Source organism: Henckelia pumila, chromosome 3 (genome assembly GCF_033568475.1).
Source record: "Henckelia pumila isolate YLH828 chromosome 3, ASM3356847v2, whole genome shotgun sequence".
Classification (NCBI taxonomy): Eukaryota; Viridiplantae; Streptophyta; class Magnoliopsida; order Lamiales; family Gesneriaceae; genus Henckelia; species Henckelia pumila.
Window position 1 is genome coordinate 27002102 of NC_133122.1, and position 26425 is coordinate 27028526.

The 26425-nt window shown below is 30.3% G+C and overlaps 3 protein-coding genes across 3 annotated transcripts; 1 reads left to right on the plus strand and 2 right to left on the minus strand.

The window, feature by feature from the left end:
- The first annotated feature begins 5708 nt into the window (after positions 1-5708).
- On the plus strand, positions 5709-8422 carry LOC140890566 (uncharacterized). Its single transcript, XM_073298440.1, has 6 exons — positions 5709-5987; positions 6652-6767; positions 7178-7260; positions 7392-7510; positions 7593-7851; positions 7966-8422. Exons 1-6 carry the CDS (start codon positions 5972-5974, stop codon positions 8159-8161), a joined length of 789 nt encoding a protein of 262 aa, XP_073154541.1. The 5' UTR covers positions 5709-5971; the 3' UTR covers positions 8162-8422.
- Positions 8423-8553: 131 nt separating this feature from the next.
- On the minus strand, positions 8554-12733 carry LOC140886472 (CRM-domain containing factor CFM3A, chloroplastic/mitochondrial). The gene is made up of 9 exons (XM_073293055.1): positions 11655-12733; positions 10971-11451; positions 10751-10881; positions 10085-10435; positions 9836-9992; positions 9470-9762; positions 9312-9371; positions 9109-9223; positions 8554-8866 (listed from the first exon to the last, which is right to left on the minus strand). Exons 1-8 carry the CDS (start codon positions 12708-12710, stop codon positions 9146-9148), a joined length of 2607 nt encoding a protein of 868 aa, XP_073149156.1. The 5' UTR covers positions 12711-12733; the 3' UTR covers positions 8554-8866; positions 9109-9145.
- Positions 12734-19792: 7059 nt separating this feature from the next.
- Positions 19793-23915, minus strand: LOC140892544 (cytokinin dehydrogenase 3-like). The gene is made up of 5 exons (XM_073301468.1): positions 23295-23915; positions 21403-21530; positions 20897-21163; positions 20489-20745; positions 19793-20179 (listed from the first exon to the last, which is right to left on the minus strand). Exons 1-5 carry the CDS (start codon positions 23896-23898, stop codon positions 19885-19887), a joined length of 1551 nt encoding a protein of 516 aa, XP_073157569.1. The 5' UTR covers positions 23899-23915; the 3' UTR covers positions 19793-19884.
- Positions 23916-26425: the final 2510 nt, after the last annotated feature.

Genomic DNA, 26425 nt, shown 5'->3' on the forward strand with positions numbered 1-26425 from the left:
TTAAATTTAAAATTATAGATAGAGATAATATTGAAGATTAAAAAAATAATATTATGATTGATAAATATTTGATTTAAAATTTCAAAATATATATAAAAATCTGATTTAATTTAAAAAAATTAAAGTACTATTTATAGTGATCAAACAAAATTTCATTTTTGTTTTTAATAATGTGGTTGTTTTGTATCTATATATATATATATATATATATATATATATATATATATATACAAAAAAGTCACAGAAATAGAAATAAAACAAATTTTCACGCCCAAAACATATTTTAAAAAATAGTAAAGATATCATAAAATTTAAAAATAAAAATAATATATTATTTAAATTAAAATTATAGATAGAGAAAATATTGAATATTCAAAAAATAAGATGATATTATAAATGATAAAATATTTGATCTAAAAATTTTAAAATATAGATAAAAATACAATTTAATTTTAAAAAATTAAAATATATTTTATTTTAATCAAACAAAATTTAATTTTTGCTTTTAGCGTTGGTTGTTTTACCTAATAAAACGAAATTTGTACACCAAATTTTACAACATAAAAAATTATATAGGAATTTAATATATAAAAATATCATGATAAATTAGATACAAAATATCGCGATAAAATAGCAAAATTTCAAGATATTAATATTTTAGATATCATTGTACATGATATTTGTTATACCTTTAGTAATTTTTATATATAAAAACATAAAACTCATATGCAAATATTTAAACTAAAATTTTGAAAATATAAGTAAAAAATATGATTGAATTAAAAACAAAAATCAAAATAGTCTTTCTACAAAATTTAAAATTTTCCTCTTTTTATAAAAATCCGACATATTTTTTAAAAAAAATATTTTTCATTATTAAAAAAAAATTAATAAAAGTTTGATAAAAACTTTCATTATTAAAAAAGTTTAATAAAAATTTGTGATATTCTATTTAATCTAGAAATTATAAATATACATAAAAATATGATTGAAAAAATTTAAAATATTCTTTTTTTATCAAATAAAATTTAATATTATTTTTAATAGGATGATTGGTTTTTCTATATGCATATGTAGATATACACAACAAAAATATTCAAAAAAATATAATATTATGAGTGATATATTATTTAATATAAAATTTTAGAATATAGATAAAAATATTTCTGAAGTTAAACTAAATTAAAAATAAATATTTTTGTTATAAAAAAATTAATTTTTGTTTATATATATAAGATGAAAAGATTTCTAAAATATAAAATATAGTATTTTCAACCGAAAAATTATTTTCGAAAATAGTGAATGCATTATCATCAAATTTAAAAATTCAAATAAAATATGATTGAATTTAAATCTATAGATAGAGATTATAGGGGATATTCAAGAAAATATTATTTTGATTTGAGTGATATATTATTTGATTAAAGTTTTTTAAAATATAGATAAATATACGATTTAATTTTAAATTATTTTCATTATAATACTTATAATTTTTTTGTTTATTTAATTTTATATAATTTATATATTAATTTTTTGTTAATATAAAAAACATTTTATACTAATTGTAAAAAGTTTAATGTAACTTATATTATTAAAATATTATGTATCTATATTTTATTATATTTATTTTTATATTTTATATTTTATATTTTTATATTTCAACTTTAAAATTTTAAAATTTATTTTAAAATTTAAAAAAATTATATTTTTCTTTTGTATAGAATACAAATATTCTATGCATCAAATTTATAATTATTGGGTAAATAAATCTCTTAGAAAATAACAAATTTTTTAATACAAATATAATATGAAAAACTAAAATATTAAAATAAGACATTTATAAAAAAAAAATAGGGGTGAACAACTTTATATATATATATATATATATATATATATAAACATATTAGAAGATGTTAAATAACTTATTTCAATTGCTTAAAACTGTTTTCTAAAAAATTTTCCAAAGAAATTTACAAAAGTTTTAAACTTTGTCAAACATCACTCCAACCACAATGAATTTAAATTGATTCCAATAATCTAAGGATTTGAAATCCGTTGTGATGACCTCAATTGTGGTTTAATAAATATCAAGTTGAATTTTTTTTAAAAAAAGTTAAGCAATGAATACATATTTATATCCGTAGATTTCAAATCATTTAATTCAATTCAATCTTAATTTATTTATATTTTAATTATTTATTCAAGCACTCATATTATGTCAATAATTACATGAAAATAACATTCTGTGCATCGCACATGTGGGAATACTAGTACTAGTTAAGAATAAATATGTGTTTGAATAACTATTACATAAAAATATTTTAACATTTCAAAAATAATGTGTTTTGAATTCCACAGTTGTCTTCTATTTTAAAAACATCTAAAAATGCATCTCGATTGTTTTTTAAAAAACTATACGATGACACTTTTTAAAAATATTTTTCAAAAACATTACAAAAATATTGTCGAAACACATATTTTAAGTTTTTTTCATTTACAAAATACTAAAAAAGTTTTTAAAATACATGTCCAAATAGAACAAATATTTACAATTAAAATATATAATTCAAAACAAAACAGATACTTTATTCATCTTACATTTTATGTTAATTCGATAATAAATTTTAAATTTGCACACTTTAATATTATATTTGACACTCTTTATTTGGGTCATTTTGTATTCACATTTCCCATTAAATGATATGATTGGGACTCCATTTTTTAAAAAAAAAAATTAATAAGTCGTTGGTTTCACAATTTTTCGTAATTTATATATTGTGGTCCTTTTCTCTACTCAAGCATTTTCCGAGTACCACCTTCTACGTTTACGTTTTGCCTTTTCATGATGAAATATTTATAGTTATTTTATTTTTATTTTATTAATTCTTCTTCTACGTCGATCGATTCCCTTTTTTCCCGGGGATAAACAAATAATGAAAGCGATGTGATATATTCTTATCTCAATTTTTAAAACAATCCATTAGGATAAGTACTTAAAAAATGTTTTTATAAAAATATTTTTTTTAAAAAAATTATAAAATATTTTAAAAGTTGTTTTTTTAAAGGGTTGACCCCGAAGGGGACCTAATCCCACATTTAAAAGTTGTTTTATTAAGAATAAATATGTGTTTGAACAACACTTACATAAAAATATTTTAACATTTCAAAAATAACGTGTTTTGAATTCCACAGTTGCCTTCTATTTTAAAAACATCTAAAAATGCATCTCAATTGTTTTTTAAAAACTATACGATGACACTTTTTTAAAATATTTTTTTCAAAAACATTACAAAAATATTGTCGAAACACATATTTTAAGTTTTTTTTCATTTACAAAATATTAAAAAAGTTTTTAAAATACATGTCCAAACAAAACAAATATTTTCAATTAAAATATATAATTCAAAACAAAACAGATACTTTATTCATCTTACATTTTATGTTAATTCGATAATAAATTTTAAATTTGCACACTTAAATATTATATTTGACACTCTTTATTTGGGTCATTTTGTATTCACATTTTCTATACTTTATGACACCGTTTGGTTTGAGGTATGATATAAGTAATATTTAGATAAGTAGTATAATGTAATAAAAAATAAATAAGAAATGATAGTTAAAATTGTATTGGATTTGATTGATAGATTATGGTTTATTTGATTTGATTGATTAAATTTTATATAAAAATGTTAAATGACTATTTTGTCTTTTTAACAATAAATAAAATAAAAATTATATTATTTATAAGAGGTAATATAGTAATTTGAATTTAATGATTTGATTGATGTGAGATAAATAATTAATGATTTGATTGATGTAAAATAAATAATTAATATATAGATAAATAATATGATGAGAAGAACGTGAGATGCGATGTGATGAATTATACATATATTAGTAATATCGTGAACAGAATGATGCATATACATTTGACACATCTCCCTTATCATCAGTTATAAAAATGTTAACATGCAATGGATATGAATGCAAATTAACCATGATTGTTTTATTGTTTTCACTTATCGTAGGTTTCATTTAATAAATGATAATATAAATTTTGCCATGCCGACGTTTTTTATTTGGGACTTGACGATGAATTACTAATGATAATGGTTTTATATTTATTTATTTTTTGAAAAAAAAAAGAATTTGTGGAGAGTGACAAATAATTACATCAGCCTCCCTACGTCATGCTGTGAAAAAACAATGGGCCCTCCCCTACGTCATACTTTGAAAAAATCAATGAATCCAATTAATACATAATAAATAATGTCAAATTTTTGGGACTTATTAGTTATTACCAGCCGCCTATTTCGACTAACATAACATAAAAATCATAGGTGAATACAACATGCTGATTAACAAAAGAATCTTAAACACAAATTCCTCGTAAGAACTGTATATTTCATGCTTCCGTAATTATTCACCGTCGATTTCGGACATATTATTGGCGAATTTCGTAGATTTGATCTTCATCGCGATGTTTTTTTATGCACGTTCGATCGATTCAGTATAGATTTTGAGTTCTACATAAAATAATAATAATAATAATAATAATAATAATAATAATAATAATAATAATAATAATAATAATAATAATAATAATAATCGATGTAGTCAAACTAATTTCAGGCAATTTATATTTGTGGGTGGGTCCTTTCGCAACTCTCTAACTTTCTGGCTAATTTTTTTATTTTTATTTTTATTTAAAAATTTTGTCTCCTTGTTCTTCGTTTTCGTTTTTTTTTCTTTTCTTTTTTTTTTGGGGGGGAAAAAAGTGAAAGCGATCGATCATATTCTTATCTCACATTTTTATTATTTTTTGAAAACAATATTTAGAACCAAGATCTATAGTTCAAAACAAATCCACATTTTCAGACATTTTATTTTCTTATATTTTATGTTTATTGAATTAAAAAAAACCATAAATTTGCACACTTTTTTATTTTATTATTTTTGGCACCGTTTAATGTATGGTTTTCACTTAAACATATATATATTTTAATTATTTGTTTGTACTGAATTTCAAAAGTGCATAAATTAAAAAGCACGGTTTACCGCTAATTTTTATGTACACTGGTTTTGTTAATTTATTTATTTATGAAAAACCAAAAGAATAATTTTTCAAAAAGTAGAACTTAGAGCTATAAAAACCATCGCAATACTCAGGAATAGATTCATTATATTCCTCACATAATCGTTTGAACACACTTCTGGAGGAATATGGAACTCAAAAAAAAATTTAATTAATTAATTAATTAATTAAATATTAGGAAGAACGACGTTGTTGGTTTGATAAACTATTTATTATTTTTTATTTTTAATCATGCTATTGATCAACTTAAAGTCTAAGTTTATTGACATTTTTTTTCTAATTTAGAATTTTTTCGTCGAATTATTGACGTGACACCAAAAAATTATGATATGTCAACGAATATCGTGGTACCAAAAATAATGACAAGGCTCTTAGCATTGCTGATACGTCTGCGTCAGCGCACTTTAGTGAAAATTAAATTTATTAAAATTATGAAAATAGCATAATTTAATTTAACCATCTAAAAATATGAACTGGTGGATGTTATTAAAAATGAAAAACATGAAAAGTTAAAATGAAAAAAATAAAAAAAAAATGTTGTGTCCCCAAAATATTATTAAGCCAGTAATTCTCATTTCTCCGTGCGTCTTAATTAACGTGTAGTATTTGACTTCCTCGTTGGTTTTAAAGAGGAATTAATGTCACAGCTCTCCACTCATCTTTCTTCTTCATGTTCTTCTTCTGATTCCTTTGACCCAGTTTGAACTTGAATCGATCAAAGTTTGAAAATTGTTGCATTTTTTAGATTCCCATTTATAGATATCGATCATAGTTCTTTTATTCAACAGCCAAGCTTCATTTTCTTCTCGATCGCTAGCAGCAGATTCATACAGCATCAAATATTTCAGCAAAAACACATACACGTACGTCGCCATGGATAAAAACCCGGGTAATACTACCTTTTCCCATCTATATTTTAGTGTTTTCATGAGATTTTAACGTAAGAAAAGTAGTTTTTTACGTTTAAATTTTCGATTTTTAGGGCCCATATGTAATTTCTTCAGTATGTGTCATCATATTTCTTGCTTTTAATATAAATGTTCTTGCATTTTTGCATGAAAGTAAGCAAAAAGAGTGAAAATCCGAGGGCAAAAGTTGAAGAATTTTACTCGAAAAAGATGTGTTTTGGATGTAATTGGGTTTTAGTTTGAAGGTCGAATATATAATTCTTCAGCGACTCAGTACGTACCAAATTTAGTGGGAATGACTTTGACTTTTAAAAACAATACCTCAGATCATACATGTCTATTTGGAAGTTTGCTTTTATTGGATAGGATAGGATGAGGAATTTGACTGATTTTTTTGTTGTTGAATGTCTTCTGAATAGTTTTTAAACTGCACTATCAAGAAAACATCAATTTGCAGGGTCTTCATATATATGTGTATATGCCCTCTCAGCCTTCTTCATTTACTTCTCTGAGCATTATCTTGAGATTTTTGCTATGTGCATAATCTGATATTCATACTTTGGGATCACAAGGAGTAGTTTAGTTTCTTGATTCTTTCATATATATTGTATCCTGGATCTTGATTCTTTTGGATTGGGGCTGCAGCCATGCAGTATAAAATAGAAATCGAGAACAAGCGTGGCGAAAAGCTCGTCGGGGTGTTGCATGAGAGTGGCTCTAATGAAATCGTAGTTGTGTGCCATGGTTTTCGATGCACAAAGGTCAGTTTTTTACTAGCTAGCACCATTAATTTTTCAGTCACCGTAATCAATGTACCCATGCATGCTACTTCATGATCAATGCTGTGACTTTGATGGATGCATTTTTCCCTCTGGATACCTGTCCTAGCTATCAGTACAGTTTACGAAAGGAGTGGGCTAGGGGTGATTCTATGCTACGAGATGATGTTTGGTTTCAAGCGACATGTTCGCCACCCAAACATCTCGTGCAAATATATCAAAATGTTTCTCCCACTGTAGTAGCATAGAATATCCCCTTTGCTAGCTAGCTAGAGCGGAAATCTGGAAACAAGATTAAATTGTTGAGAATGCTTCACGTCACCAATAGCTTACCAGAATTAGTTAACTTGTCATTGCTATGTATTTAACTAAGTTTCATAATGCATCCGCAGGAACAACCGATTATAAGGAGCATTTCCATGGCATTAGAAGATGCAGGGATTAGCGTGTTTCGCTTCGATTTCACTGGTAACGGGTAAGCTTTTGCGAGTGCCAGCTATCAAACTTTTTGGCTCTCTGTTTCCTGTCATTCAGTCATGGCATATTATATGTTTTTTTTAACAATTTGCCATTCGTCGGCTAATGTTTATGATATTCTGTTTCCAGGGACAGCCAAGGTTTGTTTCAGTTCGGTTACTATAGAGAGGTTGAAGACATACGAACAGTGACTCAATACTTTGGCACTAAAAATCGCGCTATACTTGCGATTCTTGGACATAGTAAAGGTGAAAGAACACGCCACTTAGTTTCTTTTTCTACAATAAATGTCTTGAAAGTTTAGTTCTTTATTCACTAATATTGTTACAGGCGCCAATGTTGTACTCATTTACGCATCTAAATACCATGACGTCGCTGCGGTGGTAAACGTTTCTGGCCGCTATCATCTTGACAGAGGCCTTGATAAGCTTCTGGGAGCTGATTTTGAGGAACAAATCAAGAAACATGGATATATTGATATTGGAGATGGTGAAACAAGGGGGGTTAAACGAGTCACCAAGGAAAGTTTGATGGAGAGACTTAATGTGAAAATGCACGAAGTTTGCCTCTCAATAGATAAAAGCTGCAGGTTTGATTGATATTCGGTTAACTGCATTCGTCTAAGCACCTTCCTGTCCCTGTCTTGGAACTGGGTAGTTTTCATGTTTTGTTATGTACATCTAATTTGGCTCAAATTATTCAGGGTGTTCACGATCCACGGCTCTCGTGATAAAGTCGTCAAGTTAGACGATGCAAAGGAATTCGACAAGATTATACCAAACCACATGCTACACATCATAAAAGGAGCTAATCATGGCTACACTGAACATCAAGGTGAATTAGCTTCGACCATTGTGCTTTATATGCAAGAATTGTTATCAGCAGCTACGCAAAGATAAATAAGGTCTAGTCTTATGTATGATGGCAAGTATGTGATATATGCAAGTGTTCAATAAAATATGCCAAACATGTATTGTACTGTCTGATAGGATGAATCATATAGAAAATGGTATAAATTCTGCATTCATTTGTGTAAGTAACACGCTTGATATCATGCAAGTGATCCTATAGTTTTATGCAAAATCGGAGAGAAGTTGCATGTCCGAATCTCAACTGAAGGAAAATGGCTGAGGTCTTAATTTCTTGAAAAAGTTGTACTGCTCTGATAAGATTTTGAATAAGTGGTTTAGACTATCTACAAAACTCCAGGCATTACACACAAAGTAGGCAACAGATTCTTAGGTTCGTTTGGTCCAAAAAGGTACTCCCTAGGAACGACCTCCATCCAGCATTTGGTATTTTGACTTGCCACAAAAATTATTTCGCAATGGAATAGAACAATTTTGGCATCATCGAGGAATGCAAAGAGAGTTTTTGGCTTCTATACAGCACCGTGTGATTACTTTCTAGAAACTGTACCAGTTAAAACATGTAGAACACGTTTTCTTCCGTGTTACATGCTCATTTTTCCTTTTCAAAAGGTCCTAATTCAACTATTCTTGCTCTATGAAAGTATCAACATCACGCAGATGACTGTATATATCCTTCAAGTGATTCTGCACTCCTTGATGCTCTCTCATGCTTGTGACGATGGGCTCATTGGCCTTGTGAAACAAAAACAGAAACATCAATAGGCAATGATAGGATAGAACAAGGTGAGAAACCATATTTTAAACTCTGAAAAGTGATTTGCTACTGTGATTCGATACAGTTGGGGAGAAAGTAAAAACAAAAATCTCAAAAAAATTATTCTAGAAAGCAGATAAATCAATAAAAATAAAGCTAAGTTGAATCAATTAACTATCAATCAGGACTAACCAAAATTTCGAAACAGACATAAGATTACCTCTATGACTGGAACGTGATTTGTGTGCCCAATGTTGTCATGATGAATCAGATACAGTATCCAAGCTTAAATCCAAGTTCTCTGAATCATTTTCAATTTCAGTCTTCATATCTTCCTGTAAGTTTGTTCAGCTTGTATTCAGTACTTGGTCAAATATCATGAAGTTTTAGTATGTTCTGACTGGATAATAATACACATCATACCAGTTCTTCCTTCAGCTTTTTGATCTTTTCCTCCAGTTCCAAAACGTGGTGTTTAAGAGCCTGCAAATATTTGAAAGAAAAATAAGTGACCAACAAAAACACACAACTTGTTTAAGTCACAACGATTTATCTTCTTTTGATGGTTAACAAGGCATTACCTCAAGTCTCTGAAGTTCAATAGAACGAACTAATGCTTGCCTTTTTGTTAAAAGATTTTTCGGCCTAAATGCAGAAGGCGGCTGATAATTCTTTCCACGATAGACAATTATAACATAGCCTTTGGTAACTTTTTCTACAGATACCAACAACCCACCACTTTCGGCTTCAAGAGAAACTGCAATATGCTTGACTTGTGGAAATTTTTTCCTATCTACAATAATCTTCACCAGCTCCCTATACTTCCAGTGCAAGTGCATATTTTCAATAGTGCCATCAAAAATTTCTCGCCTCCCTAAAAGAAAAACAAAAAAATAAGCTCCAGATTTAAACAATGAGCCAGCAAAGTAACATGATGCAGTTGTTACCTAGAACCAGGTAACGTTTCATGCTCAAACCCATCTTACGAAACAAAAACCTTTCCTCATCAGTTAATGTTTCTAGATCAGTCGGCAGGTTTGCTGGCTCTTGATTTCCTAGCACCTTTTGCAAGGATTTCTCAGCCTTCTTCATCTTATGCTTTGCCTGCACCAGATATGGTAATGGTAACTTGTGATCAAAACTGAACGTGCTCAAACTCGGTACGGTTATCATTTCTTTTTAATATCAAAACATACGAAAGCTAGCTTCCTCTGAACAGAGTTGACTAAAGAAACATGACTCGAAACGGCTGTGTCACTCCTCATTTTCTCTATCTCTGCACTGCTTGGTTGGTTTCCCCAGCGTGAGGTTGCTGCAACTGTCTCTGCAAGGGTACCCGCAACTAATGGCTGCTTGGGTGTTCTGACATTTGAATCAATTAATGTAGCAGCTCTATGCCGGGCATGCTCTTCCTCATCCTGTTGGAAAGCCGTATTTTTTTCGGCCTCAACTAGTGCACTTTCAACACCAGGAGGCAAAAAATCATTACCTCGGTAAAAGACAATGTAGTCTTTGTTCCTGGAAAGTAGCGTTCCTCCCGTCAATATCTGCATAAATTATAAGATAGGTCATAGCTCATAAAAGTAATCTATTTCAACATTAATAATCATTTTCTTACGATCAAACATACTTTTAGTGCATATCACAACCAAAAGAATCTTCAGAAACCATCACCGCTCTATTTCTTCATATTTTTTTTGTTATTTTGTTATGTTCTTGGGAAAATTAGTGGGAAAGGAACTGTATAATTGGTGTTATTTTGTTATATTCTTGGGAAAATTAGTGGGGAAGGAATGTAAAATTGGTAGCCGGTAGTCATGTGCAGTGCAGCATACATAGCTATCATCTTAAATAATTCAGACCTTGAGTTCTTCAGCCATCCTTTCATTGGAAGTATTGAGAACACCACGCTTGATGGCTATCTTCGCAATAGCACTCTTTTTCCATAAGTTCACCATAGCCATAGCAAGACCTTGCAGTTCTCTGTTTCTTCCTAAATGATGAAGCATTATAAAGAAACTCAATACAAAGAATACATCGTTGTATGTATTAGAGAATAAAGGTAAGTGTTATTGGACGCACCAAGAGCGAAATGTGGAGGCATTGTTCTTGCAGTTCTACGCAAATAAGTCATTTCTTTGTCTTTCAGAGTTTTTCTAGTCCCATGAGGAAGAAGTCTAAAAGGAGGTTTGTGACCAGGCACAACAGCTGGGAGTAAATCTGCATCAACAGGAAGTGGTTCACGACCCGACCAATCCATGAACCTCGGACCAACCTCATCTAAAAGACAGTTGAGCTCATGTAATGACATTTCTTCCTCATTGGATATATTTTTCGAATAATTTGAAGCATCAGCTTCGGAGGATTCTGCAACCCGACTAACATGCTTCACACTGATGCTTTGAGGAGAGTCTTTTACTGAATCTTCAGAAGGGTCCGATGCTCGAATGTGAGCGTCAATGTGTTTAACGTATGACTTTACACAATCGAGCTTATAAGTCATTCCTCTGTATACCACTACCAAACTCCCTGATCTATGTATTATCAAACCTCCCGTTTTTCTCTGACATATAACACAACACAACGCACCAATATAAACTTCGAAGATTAAACACAATATAACTTCCAATGGTTAACATGACTCGGTAAATGAATCTAATGAAACCCATAACAATTAAATTAACATTTTTTATTTTTATTTTTTTGAAAAGAAATTAACATTTTTTTATTTGTTCTATCAAGGAAATGTACTCGATTACGACTGACCTCAAGCACTTCATGTGTTCTCTTCATGTTAATAGAAGGTGGCCCTTCAAATTTTAAATTGACAACCTCTTCATTCTTCCACTTCTCATGGATAGCATCCACCAATGCCTGAGTCACGCCAGCTGCACCGACTTTCATTCTCTCCACCGTCCTCAGTGCCACATTTCTAAGCCTCTTCAACTCGTTCTCCGGTATCAATCTCTCTGATATCTCTGTATGGTTCTTCCTTAACTTCTCCCCTTTCTCCAAATTTTCATCAGCTCCCATTTCCCATGGTAATCTATTCAAACCATTCGCAGAAGCAGAACGTCCCGAGATGCCTACCTCTCGACTAATACGCGATGAACCCTTCTTAAAAGTGAGAGCTTCACCGTCCTCATCACCCAAAATCTCACTTTTCCCAGAGTATGTGGTTGGCAAGTCCTCAAAATCGACACAATTTTCTTCAAAATCGCCATCAAACGTAGAATCCTCCTCTAAATCCTCAGACAATTGAACAAAACTAATCAAAGATTCCTCATTTTGACACTGGCCCTCTATATCATCCTTTTCTTGAAATTCTTTGTCGCCTACAGATTCATGAAGTCTCCTTGAATTCTCCCTCCCATGAACCCATGGAGCCAAAATTGACTTACTTTTTAAAGCAGAATCAGGACCACGAACCGACTCAATCACCTGAACTCCTGTTACTAAAGAAACATCATCTGGAAAACGTAACCTTTGTGCATCAAATCCTTGCTCGCGACTACCACTTTCCTCAACTTCCCAAGGAAAACTCTCCCTCAAAGAAGGCGTTTTGAGGGACCATTTGCCTTGAATTTGATCAAGAAAACTCGGCCTCGGCTTCCTCTTCTTCCTCGTGGGGAGATTGTCTTCTTGGGTCTCATCATTCTTGAGCTGAACTGCTTGCTGGCAGCAAGAAATCCCAAGCTTGCGGGAATTAAACCGTTTCACAGAACGGATTGCAGGATGAAACAAAAGAATGGGGGAAGATTGGTAAGGCAAATTGGATTGCGAAGATGGTGGCAAGTTAAAATGCGCACGTGAAACTGCCATGGTAAATCGTAATGGATGCCATTGCCACCATCGGATAAAAGGGAAGAAACACGAGTCGCGGGCTTTCATCTGTAATTTGGGCCGTGAACCGAATGTTGCAAAACCGGAAACTTGGCCCGGTGCTGCTGAGCCCACAGCAAATTATATTATATAATTCTAAATACAAATAAGAAGTATTCAAATCAATTCAGTTTTAAAGTTTAGGCTACTTCAGCCCAAAACGATGCATTGGATTTCTGGGAGGCCCAAATTTCTTACTGGGCTTCCTCCAAAAAGAGCCCGAATTTAAAACACAACGTGTTTTTATCATTTTAAATTAATTAAAAATATTTGAATTACGATAATGATATTATAATAAGTTAATTAAATTATAGCATAGCTTGATTACTAATATAAAACTACAACTGGGGAACATGCAGTTAATCGGTTATCGTTGTTCTTATAATAATTTTATATATATATATATATATATATATATTTATTACTATGGGGGCGGGTTTTCTTTATTTTAAAGTGAATTTGAACTCATATTTATATCCTATCGGAAGATGTTTATGTCCTACACCAAAAGATGTTAATATATAATATTTTCTAATAAAAGGATGGTATAAATTAATTTCTCCATTTTTAAAAATTTTCTCTCTTCTACTAATGACTAATATAACAAGAAGTTAATAAGTTGAACATTCATGTAATCATTAATTTGTGACTATTTGGAACTGAACGCATAATTAATTTTCAAGCACTCACTTTTTATATGAGCTTAATAGCTTTGATTTTAGCTTATGTTGTGGAATTTAAGATTTTTCTTGACATGTTCATCTATTGAGAGTGTTGATTTATTGTGTTCATGTATTAAAAGTAGCTTTTGAATGTAAAATCAAGTTTGTATATAAAGAGACGGACAAGTGATCCTTTCCGGTATAGACTTATTTTTAAAAAAAGGTATTTGCACCAACACCCCTATGAAATATTGAAAATACACACTTCTCCCCTGTGAAATTTTAATAGTCATATTAAACCCTGATCTTTTAAAAAATTAGCACACTCGCCCCTTCAGATGAGTGATTGTTACGCACGCCCCCCTCATGCGGTTGGGCAAAGATTTTGATATTTTTTTTGCACCAAATACCCCTGTGAAATATTAAAAATGCATATTTGACACCTGTGAAGATAATTTTTAAATCTATTTAACCCATAATACACATTTTTTAATAAAATCCAATTATAATATTTAGAAAACATTTTTTGTTTTATTAATTTTTATTTTTTATTTTAAATGTATTATCATTAATTAATTATTTTCTAAAAAATATTATTATTTTATCCTGTTATCCTTATTTTATTAAATTCACTTCGTATTTCCAACTTTTTCATTAAACATCCATTCATAAACAAGTATTTAAATAATTTCAAGTACCAAAATATTGAACTAAAGTTCAAACATATTATTTTTTCGATTTAGGACTATATATTATTGAACCAAAATTTAAATTTTTCGAGAATATGCATTGCACAATTTGTAATAAATAATAAAAAATAACATGTTTATATAATTATAAATCGAAAAGGTAACATTCATGAACTTATCATTTAGTTCAATATTTTGGTATTTTTAGATATTTAAATCCTTATTTATGAATCATGTTTAATGGAGAATTTGAAAACACGAAGTGATTTGATAAAATAATGATAACGAGATAAAGTAATAATTTTTTTAAAAATAAATTAATTAAAAATTAAAAATTAAAAATAAATAAAATTAAAAATGTTTGGTACTTATCATTAACTTATCATTTTGATTTAATATTTTGATACTTTTAGGTATTTAAATCTCGTTATGAATGCATTTTTAATGGAGAAGTTGGAAACAAGAAAAAAGTTTAATAAAATAATTATAACAAGATAAAATAATATTTTTTAGAAAACAATTATATAATCATAATAAAATTAAAAATAAAATTAATTAAATGAAAAAAAATTTGCTAAATATTTTATAATTATATTTTAATAAAAATTGTGTATTATGGGTTGAATAGATTTAAAAATTATTTTCACAGGGGTTAAATATGCATTTTTAATATTTCACAGAGGTATTTGGTGCAAAAAATATCAAAATCTTTGTCCAGTCGCATGAGGGGCGCGTGTGCAACAATCACTCATTTGAAGGGGCGAGTGTGCTAATTTTTTAAAAGGTCAGGGTTGAAGATGCCTATTAAAATTTTACAGTGAAGAAGCGTGCATTTTCAATATTTCATAGGGGTGATTGATGCAAATAACTCTTTTAAAAAATATATATATATACAAAAACTTGGAAATTAAACTCTTGAAGATTTGTTCTCAAATACGGTACTTGCCAAATGTTTGATATATAGATTCGTAGTTGAAGTATGCTTGTGGTATTTGGGCAGCGGATGATTATCTATATTGAGAGTAATATTACTTCAATTATTGACTCAAATTTTATGATTGATAAATATTATAATTTGAAGATTAGTATATCATAGCTTCAATAGTATGAGTATGTCTATTAGGGTCATTTTTGTACGTTTTAGTTGAGAAATGTTTAATTTGATCATCATCATTTAAGGATTGGTTTTAGAGATATTTATTTTATTTAAACTTCATTCATTTCTTGCAAATATAATAGATTAATTACATTGTCAAACTTTTTGCTAATCTTTTCGAATCTTATGAAGCCAAAATATCGAGGATCTTGTTAATGAGAAGTGTATTGAGACTACAATAAATAAGTATCTTATTAATTGATATGCATGTTTTTGGTTCCCGTTAAAAAATATATAGCTCGGGCAGTGTTAAAATCCTGGCTCCGCCATTGCATAAGTAGTTTGACTTGAATTTTGATAATACGACAACCGATGCCTTATAAGGATAACCCAGCTGAGTGGAGAGATATCCCTCCAATCTCGAGAATCGATAATAGAGTTGCAGGTTTTTTTTTATGACGATAAAATTTGCGTTCGTTAAACTGAAAAACTCCTAAGCTAACACAATGAACTGCAAATTATGTGTAATAGGCTCTCTAAAGAAAATGTTGGTATAAAAAATTTTAATTAATTCATAGTGACTTATCAATAATACCACGTAAAAATTCTTAATGAGTGTCCCATTTGGTTACAATATTAATTTTATTAACATATTCTATTTACACTTTAGACTCTAGCCATTCAATTAAATATATACTATTTTATTATCTTCTCATAAAAAAAATACTAATTTATTTTGATTAATGTGGTCGAAATAATAAGAGTGTGATCTTTGTCACATCAATTATGTTTGTGAAAAATTTATGATCTCACAATCGAATCCTATCTTTGATTCTACAAAGAATCGCTGACTCAATTGAATAATCTAAATGTCTCAAAAATCAACCACTAAGATAAGATCAATCTATCTTATATGTGGCCATCAATATCATGAACTTAATAATTGAAGTTCCTCGATCGTTATTACCATAGAATCCCATTTAAATTTCATCTTAACAACAAAAACAACAGCAACAATCCTTTAATTAATAAAATAATAAATACATATTAAAAAAATTTACTCCAATATCGTTATATTTTAATATATATAAATAATTATTTTTTGGAAAAAAAAAATCATACAAAATAGATATATCCTAGGCGTATTAAAATAAAATTGCATCTAGATGTATAAAAACAAATAAAAATATATGGGGTTGTACAATGGATGGAAAAGTGGTCCAAAGAATTATTCGACCCCCCATAAATGAACAGATACATAAAATCTTTATGGGTATCTATCAAGAAACCGTAGCCTAGGAACAGTCCCATCATTGATTTTAACACAAAATCTTGTTTCAAAGATTTTCACATTTAGTACATCATATGTGTCTAACAATAAGAAACCTAAGTACAACTAGGGATGGACCATTTGCTGACTTTTCAATCTTCTTTTTACCCAAATAAATTTACATTTCCTGCAATTTTTTGTCACGGTCGATCATTTCTCTTTTCAACTTCGGAGATTTTCTGGAAACCATATACATTCATTTAATATCATGTTTGTAAGCGGTTAACCATGTTTGTTAGCGGTCAACCAGAGTCTGCGATAATTGGATCTACCTTAAGAGTAATATCCAAGACAGCCAGATAAATCGAACGATTCTCATGGATTGCAAAATATATATATATATGTGGCACTATTGTATGTGATAAAGATGTGATAGCCACATCATTGGTGGGCATGATAGTTGGCATGATAGGTGGACATTTGAAAGAAACTCTATATATATATATATATATATATATGTATGTATGTGTGTGTGTGACTATAAGAATACTAGAAAGGTAGCTGATAATTTTTTCTCTAACAGACAAAATTTCATTCAATCACATATAAACTTTATTCAGAAGCTTTGCAAACAGTTGAAACTGATCTATATAACAAAATATAATTGTTCCAAAAATTTTCAAAACATAGCATGTAAATTAATATGTATATATAATTTCATGGTCATCTGAATAATCAAATTTTTATCTTAATAAAATAAAATCGTTTTTTTCATATTTAATAGTTTGAAAAATGACCGTGGTCAAACAATTTTTTTTTATTTATAACCTTCCTTTGAAAAAAATTTGCAAAATGACATTCAAATACAAAGGAAATAGAAAGTATAAATAAAAAGAAAAAAATTGAAAAGGTTATTTAGTTAAATAATTCCGATATTATATATTTATAGAGGTGGATTTTCGGTATACCATATAAAAAATATTGGTATGAAAAAAATTCATACCGGTACCGTATCAAAATTTCAAAATTTTATTATAGAAAAAATTCATATTCATATCGTATAGATACCGAAAAAAATTCGATATACCAAAAAAATATCTATATATCGAAAAAAATTCGGTGCGATATCCCAAAAATTCGATATTTTGGTTCGGTATCCCAGCCCTATATATTTATCTAATGCTACCTCACTTTTTCGTTTGAAAACCGAAATACACATAAATAACCCAAAAAAAATGGGTAATGCTACATGTACATGGAGGCCACACATTGGGTTACACAATACACATTAAATTACAAAATTATCCTTCCAATTGATTTGGAAAAAATCTTTCCAAAATTCATTAAGGATATTTATGTAATTTCAAGTGCAACGTGTAACCCAACGTGTAACCCTCTATGTACATGTAGCATCACCCAAAAAATATTGTAGATTTATTAGTGGACTGATTAAACCCAATATAAAACAACATATACGACTTTTTGAATTTTCTTTAATTACTCTAATCGTCTAATAAGCACCCTCAAAATATTTTGCATTAATTATTAAACCAATATATTTAGATTTATTATATTATATAATATTAAAATCACAATAAATTTATAAACAAAAACTCAGACAATTTTATAAGTCAATTTTATAAAACAGATCTCTTATTCGACTCGAATTTAAAAAAAAAATTGATTTTCATGTCAAAAATATTATTTTTTTGCTCTAAATATAAACCGAATCCACTCTTCTTGTGGGGAGACTTAAATTTATATGTATATATATATATGGGCAATTATTATGGGCACCTACATGGACAAAATTTGATGTGGCACCTTGTATATCTAATCAGTGATTGTCGCATAGCTGTTGTCCATATAAATGATCATGATAGTTGTCAATTATATAAAATATATATATATATATATATATATATATACGGCCAGCTAGCGAATAGGATATATGTACAGTTTGATCCACCAACCGACAAAATCTATTTAGCCGTTCTGCTAATGAAATATTAACCAATCAAAGCGACACAATCATTATAATATATGACAAATTTTAATGAAACACTATTGCTTTTTAACAAATATATTTTATAAAACCAAAAAAAGAGAATAATTTTGGCTGCTTCGAATTCTTCCAATGAATGAGATATTATTTTATTTTATTTTGCATGAAATATGAGGAACAACTAATTAGGGGATGTCTCCATTTTCTATACATGTGATCCTTTTTTTTATCAGCATCATCATAAATTCGAATCAAGTGTACCGAATCATGAATCATCATGCATGGAATAAAATCTAAAAAAATGTATCAAAAGTAATATGAACTAGAACTTCTCTTTTTGCCCAATATAAAGGGGTTTCTCAGTGTCAAAAAGGTGAACTAATTATGATCTCAAAAGAAAAAGGAGGGGATAAGGATCAATTTATTCACTCATTTCCTAGATTTGCCAACCAAAATAGAGAGTAGAATTTAGAGTTTTAACTAACAATAAAGGGAAATTTCGGGGTATATCATAGATCATATTTTTTCTTATCTTATAGCAAGTGATGTTTTTGTTACCATAACGCAACATTTGTGATGGAGAAAACTGATTTTGTTTTTTATAAATTAGCTTAATTGATCAAAATTCGATCTTAATACAATAACTTGGCAATTTTTGTAATATTACTCTTTTTTTTTTTTTTACAATTTAGAAATGACGTTGGACATTAATGTTAACGCCAGACGTGATGCATGCTATAATAGCTGATTTAAAGTCATGATGTTAAAGTTGGTAGAATATGTGAGCGTTTGAGCTAGCTAGTGGTGATTATGTATTCGATTTTTCATATCAATTAACACTTTCTCGTCACACATGGTTTGCTTAGCTAGGTTTTACCTGTCTAACACGATTTGGCCTTAGAGTTGATCGATCAACGTAACAATATTTGTCTTAGTATAATAACTTGGCAAATATTGCAGTACTAAAATGACGTTGGTTATTGTTATTTTGATGCAAATAACAACTGATAAACACTGAATAATGCTAAAATGTCCAAGCATAACGTGTTATCGCTCAAACCCAAAAAGGATTTAAAGTACAAAAGAATCTAAACTGTTGCATTATAACCAAAATTTGACCTACTAGAGAATCAAAATCTTACAGAGTACAAATTTGCAGAATCGATTTTCATCTTTCCCATTGAGTTGACAAGTGATTTCTTCGGCATATTTCAACAAATATTTCTACTCAAATAAAAGAAAATAGAACAAAAGTGAAATGATTTATTGCCATACATGTATTATAAAAATAGTCCAATAATATTCTTGATGGAATATCAATTAATTTATTCTAGAAATGTCTAGCCCTCTTGTTACAACAATAATTATACTGAGTGAATAATTATCCAAAAATCAAATGGAATTAAAAATTCTTTGTCCCGGCGACAATATCATTCTCGGATCAAACTTTGTTTTCATTTCTCGAAAAGTGTCCCATTTGGAGCCGAAATGCTTCACCCAATCTTCCTTTGATTTGTAATGTGGAAGATATTGCTTAATCTTCATCCCACTCTTTTCACAAAATTCAAGTATCTCATTGTTTAATTTTTCATAAATCTCCACTTCATCAGGCATACTTGAATGAAGTAACCCTAGTGTGTAAAAGATTTCCTCCTCCGGTATAACGGCAGACGTCCGATCATCCCATCTGAAGGTCATGTAATCAAAAACATAAATAAATGTAAATGTAAAAAAAAGAGCAAAAGTGGTCCTATATCGACATAAATTTGACTTTGGTCATATAATAATCCAGAATCAACGGTGACATGACATCAGATAGTGCTGAGAGAGTGACGATCTTTGGGTGAGTTATCACGAGAGAATAATTAGATTTGACTGATTAGACGACTAAAATCGAATTTAATCAGGCTAAACGACATGATCAATTTTACTCTTTTTCCTAAAAGAATATTATTTCAAAGTATTAATATTTGAAAGAAGCGGAAAAATATTGTACTTGATTCTGTTAAAAGGGTAGAAAAGGATGGGTCCGGAGGTGGTGTGGTTATGTCTCCTAATGATTTGAGCAAAGACAGCCTCGTTGAAATCCAAAATGGTTGACTTGGGAACGAACAGATTCAGCCATGGATGAGCTTCCGAGTTATCATGGTTATCTCCGATCGCGACTCTGGTCAGAAAATCGATCACTGGCACATCTTTCTTGAATATGAAACCTGGAACGAATTCCAGATCTTTTGCCATAGTTACGAGTTCCTGAGGAGAAACGAAACAAAACAAAACAAAACAAAACAAATTTTTTTAGTTGCATGCAAGCTGACAAAACAGTGCCCCTGGTCCCAAAAAATAAAGTACGAATATTCGAATTCGTGACATTAACTATGATACCAATTTATCGTAATATTACCTCATCAATGGTGCTCGAGGTAAGATCGTCGTAATATTTGACGAGTTCAATGGAGTAGAGGAGACCTTGGTTGCTCTTCAATAAAGAAGTGATTTTGGATTGATGCAAGGAAGAGTAAAAGGAAGATCTCCAGTTATTTGGAGGGCTATTGTCTGTGATGAGAGAGCCTTCCACATAGTTTGGGCCATTACTATCCAAGGAGATTAAATATTCTTGATCTCTCGTGAATTTTGAGAAATCTTTGTAAATCAATCTCACCCATTTTGCCTAATACACCAAGAAAATATATATATATATATAACATTTCAGAAAATTTCGTCTCAAAAATCTGTTTCTGAAAGTCTCTCTATATATGAGTATGACTCAGGTCGATTATTAACAATTTCATTCATGCACGTATCAACTAGTGTTATTAATTCGAGACAAGAAATTTAAATGATGCATACAAATATGTTGAGTCCATAACTTTATAATAAGAAGATCCAAGGAATTTTTTATGTGCTTACCCTTGATGGTGCTTTATGTAGGAGAATTCTTGCTCTGGTAATAATGCCAAATTGTCCTAGACCACCTAGTACAGCAAAAAACAACTCAGAATTCATCTCCTTAGAGCAAGTTATGAAGTCCCCTGTGCCTGAATCAAATACATGAAAAGGAAAAAAAAAACATTAGTTAGTTAGGACGAAAACAAGACGGGTCGATGGGGCGACATGAGATCTCATATATGTTGATTAATATATCGAACTTTTTAAAGAAACTTATGCATATGAGTTCAATTTTGTTTCAAAAAATTTATAATATGATCATAGGGACGATTATATTTCAATTCATATTGAAAGTGCATGAAAAAAAAAAAAAGTAAATCACATGCATGCAAAAAAATCCATGGGGAAAGATTCTTCCATTCACATGATATATAAATCGGGATAATTGCATCCACACCCCCTGTGAAAAGTCTAAAAGGTATAAAACACCCTGTGTAAAATTAATAGCATGTTAGACCCTATGTTTTAAAAAAATTAGCATAAAAACCCCTATGAGAGGGTATAAATGTGCCCGAGTTTGTATAACATAGGGTGAAATGTGCTACATTTTAAAAAATTGAGGGATGCATTAGCCTATTAATATTTCTTAGGGGATTTTATGATTATTAGACTTTTCACAAAAGAAATTAATACAATTAGTCCTATATAAATCACTCAACTCAGACCGACTCCAAAGTCATCAGCCCAAAAACCAAATACCTTTTGTGACTTTGTACCTAACACATGCAACCATATTCCTAGACAATTTTAATCCTTAAAATCTTGTTCACATGATATACAAACTAGGAAATTTTGCTACAAGTAATAAGGAATATATATGATATATATATATATATATATATACATATAATTTTTTTTATCATATAGAAAGAACAAAACATCCTCTATATGCTAATTGCTCATGCACTTCTGCACATGTATATTTAGCAAGCCAAAAAGTTGTTTTTAAAATCATTCGTTATTTTATTAAATATAACTTTGAATATATATATATATATAGTTTCTTTCAAGTGCCCACCTATCATGCCCACCAATGATGTGGCACTACTCAATTGGATGTGATAAAGATGTGATAAATTGTAGGTCCAATAGAATAATGCCACATCATTGGTGAGCATGGTAGTGAGCATGATAGGTGGGCACTTGAAAGAAACTATATATATATATATATATTAAATCTTCTCCATCATCACTTTCCTTGATCCGAGGGGTAACTCTCCCTAGTACTGTATCAATGTTGGCCCACTGAACATTCTTATAAACCAAGATAAAGTTCAGAAAGCAACAATTCAAAGTGTATATATCATGAGAAATATATGCCACCCACTAATTATATGGATCTATTATTGTTTCATACATACATACATACACATATAATGAAGACATACAACAGGAAAATGATTATATAGTGATAGATATTACGGACATGTTCGATATCACATTAGCATTTCGACGAAGAAATATAATGACTAAAAAAGTAATAAAATAAAATAAAAATACAAGGTGGTAATCTAAAACGAGTCAATTAACCAATACAGCATGACAAAAAAAAACGAAAGCACCAAAAAAATGATTTTTTCGTCGGGGATTATAACTATAAGTGCATGCAAACTCAAACAGAGTGGTAATAATTCTTGATTTTGGAAGTTATAACTTGTTATATCACCTTTAATTTTCATGGACCGATCGAGTATATTGTGTATTAATTATGAATCCGCAGATATAATATATTACACATATCACGCGTGACTGTTTGCTATTATATGAACAAAAATTAACCTACCCATTAAAAAAATATATAATATATGGAGTATAAAATTAAAAAACGTCAAATAAAAAAAAACAACTTTTACCGGTAATAACATCAAGTTCATGCACATTGCTGATCTGAGGGCCATGTAAGAAGGACTGCCCACTGATCCCGCCGTTGGAGAGTGTTCCTCCGACGGTCAAGTACAGATAATCGGTCCAAGAAACCGGAGCCAGCCCGTGTTCCAGCGTCGCCTCCAAGACATCTTTCCACGTTTTTTCGCCCCCGACATCTGCGAAAAACCCTAATGCGGGGTTCCAGGAGACCCTAACTCCGACCCGGCCTTTTCCATCTAGGGAAGACATCTCCACCACCACCCCGTCCCCCGCGGCCATCGCTTGCCCTCTCACGGAGTGGCCGCGCCCCTTCGCGGCCACGGAGAAGGGAGTCGAGAGGTTGTTCGATAGCTTGATGAGACTGATTATGTCATCGATGGTGGTGGGGTGGAAGACGGCGGACGGGGTTTCCCGGACGAGGTTCCCGTAGTCTACGGAGGCTCTGGAGGTGGATTCGGGGTCTGTTCGGAGAAGTCCTGCGATGTCTTGTCGCAGGACTTCGTCCGGGAGAGCAGTAGCCCATGGAATGACGAAGAAAAAGAAGAAGAAGAAGATGATCATGGTCGGAGAAGGGTTATAAGCATCAGCCATTTTCGAGAAGCTTGGAAATGGAGATGGAGGGTGATTTTTGCAGTGGAATTTTGTGGAAATGGAGAGGCTATTTATAGAGGGAAAAAAAAAAGGGTTGCATGGAAGATGGGGAGGTGAATCCAGCGGGTATGAGGCTAAAAATCTTGGGCATGTGATGCATGAATTCATATCAAAGATACGAAAGGACAAGACTTTAAGATGCTTTTTTGTATGTTTTTTTTTTCTCTGTTCTAAAACATGATGACATTCCAATGACATCAAACTTTGAATGTTTTATACACATCACGAATTCAAATTGTACTTGAAGTTGAATTATGTATAGATGTGCGTGTGTGTTGAGAACGATCGAAACGAGACGCTTGATTTGCTTTATAGGTTAAAAAGATGTGAATTGCACGATTTTCATCGTATATAGATTTTAGTAAAAAAACAAGTGTTCAGTAATTAACAATTATTATTATTATAAACTAAACGTATCACTAATTTAGACTACATGCATGTGTCACTAATTTAGCCTACATGTATCAATCTCTCATGATAATTTATGATTCTTTTTTTCTAAATTATTGAGTTGACATTAGACATAATGATAAGTTCCTTATTTTTATAAACACAAAGGTGTGAATAGTATAAATGTATGTATTGGGTGGTTTGAGAATTTAGCTGAAGAGTGTTAGAAGAATATACTTAATATATATAGATGTTTGTATACGTACGTTTTGCTGGAGGAAGAAATTGAATGGATGTTGTTTTCGTACATTAACTTAAATATTACATATTTTATTCATTTTAAATTTTAATTAGAAAAACAAGTATGGTAGAAATTTGGGCAAAAGAAAATATCTAGCATCGATCGACATTATGTTAAAGGATACTTTAAGAAATTAACATATATATAGAGTGAAGCCCACACACATACACACACATATGTGTGTGTACACAAACAAACTTGGGTGGCTAAACTTTACATTATCCATACATCATGCTTTGTGATGCATCATTCCTTTTGAAGAATCGCAAGATTGGCCAGAGGTCAAGAGTTCGATTTCCCTTACCAACACTTTTTTGGACTGCCTGTTACACAGGGGTTGCCTAGTATGGTTTACCTGAATAACGTAGTTTGCAGGATACTGCGTTAGTTCGGGGATTTACCCAGTGCGCACCTAAGGTAACGGCTGTGAATTTCCACGTAAAAAAAAAAAAAAAAGAATCGCAAAATTCATGGTTTATTTGAATTTTCGATCCTATAAAATGTTCAAATTTTTATTTGAATTAATCTAATTTATTTGTCTTTTTTCTAATTTTAATTCAATATGTTTTGTTGTTGTACTCATGACGCGGCGATGGTACCACGCAGCGTATTGCTGAGTTGGTGTTAGATTTTGCCGACATGACGTCAAATATTATTAATATTTTGTCTGTGTGCATTGCACTTGTACTTGAGGAAAAATGACTAACCATGACAAAATCGAACTTGTGGAAGTGAGATAAAAATTTGACAATATTTCATAAGATCAAATTAAAGAAAAAACCAAATCAACTTACAAGAGGGATTTTGTCACTCATCGAATCATTCTGATTCCACCTCTCTATACTTGATTAATATTTCAAGATACCGTACAACTTGCCGAAGTAGTAAAAATGAGCTATAAGGCTACTAAGATAATTCTTTCTTGGGAAAAAGCTTGTCAAAAATAAAGGAAAATATCTTTTTTTTCCAACAAAGTTGTTCAATTTTGAGTTTTGATTCACTAAATTTTCAAATTTTAGTTTTGGTTTACTGACTTTAAGTTTTTAACTATTTTAGTTCAATTATTAATGTGACACCAAAAATGTCAATGTAGCACCGAAAAATGCTAACATAACATCAAAATTGCTAAAATGATCGAATTCTGACTATTGGAGGCGCAAAATAACATGTCATGTCAACAATTCGGCCAAAATAGCCTAAAATTAAAAATCAGTATATCAAAACCAAACTTTAAAAACTTAATAAACTAAACTCAAAATTAACAAGTTAATGGACCGAAACAATATTTTTTTCAAAATTAAATCATACAAATTTTTTTCCTGAATGTTTAAAATCCAACATGAAATGATTGCGTAGGCGAAATGTGTATCATGGTTGAGATTCGATTCGCAAGTGTTGTGCACTAACAATCGGCACGAAATAAATCTGAGTACAATGTTACCGAAGCTAGCTAGATTCCAAAGCCACCCACAGAATTCCTAGTTCTTGTGGGCATCGACATTTTGAAAGGTTAAAATATTAGTGAAATACAACTCAAATTTGTGAAATTAGAAAACATTTATTCTATTTGGGATAATTATATATCTTGATATATCAAATTTGTATTGTTATAACTCACATTACATAAATTGAGAAAAAATAAATTCGTTCACGTACGAGCTAAATAAATTAACAATATCACATCCAGCGACATAACAATTATTCTCTCGGTCCAAATTTATATGTGTATATATATATATATATATATTCGGATTTTGATTTTTATTTTTTTAGGAA

Excerpts from the sequence above, each read along its gene's own strand:
- LOC140890566 (XM_073298440.1), top strand. Across the intron at positions 7,261-7,391 it reads TTCGATTTCACTGGTAACGG|GGACAGCCAAGGTTTGTTTC; the intron begins GTAAGCTTTTGC and ends TTCTGTTTCCAG. Across the intron at positions 7,852-7,965 it reads TCAATAGATAAAAGCTGCAG|GGTGTTCACGATCCACGGCT; the intron begins GTTTGATTGATA and ends CAAATTATTCAG.
- LOC140886472 (XM_073293055.1), bottom strand. The coding sequence starts at position 12,710 with ATGGCAGTTTCACGTGCGCATTTTAACTTGCCACCATCTTCGCAATCC. Across the intron at positions 10,882-10,970 it reads GCCTCCACATTTCGCTCTTG|GAAGAAACAGAGAACTGCAA; the intron begins GTGCGTCCAATA and ends TTCATCATTTAG. Across the intron at positions 9,993-10,084 it reads TTCAGAGGAAGCTAGCTTTC|GCAAAGCATAAGATGAAGAA; the intron begins GTATGTTTTGAT and ends TATCTGGTGCAG.
- LOC140892544 (XM_073301468.1), bottom strand. The coding sequence starts at position 23,898 with ATGGCTGATGCTTATAACCCTTCTCCGACCATGATCATCTTCTTCTTC. Across the intron at positions 21,164-21,402 it reads TACATAAAGCACCATCAAGG|GCAAAATGGGTGAGATTGAT; the intron begins GTAAGCACATAA and ends TTGGTGTATTAG. Across the intron at positions 20,746-20,896 it reads CCTCGAGCACCATTGATGAG|GAACTCGTAACTATGGCAAA; the intron begins GTAATATTACGA and ends GTTTCTCCTCAG.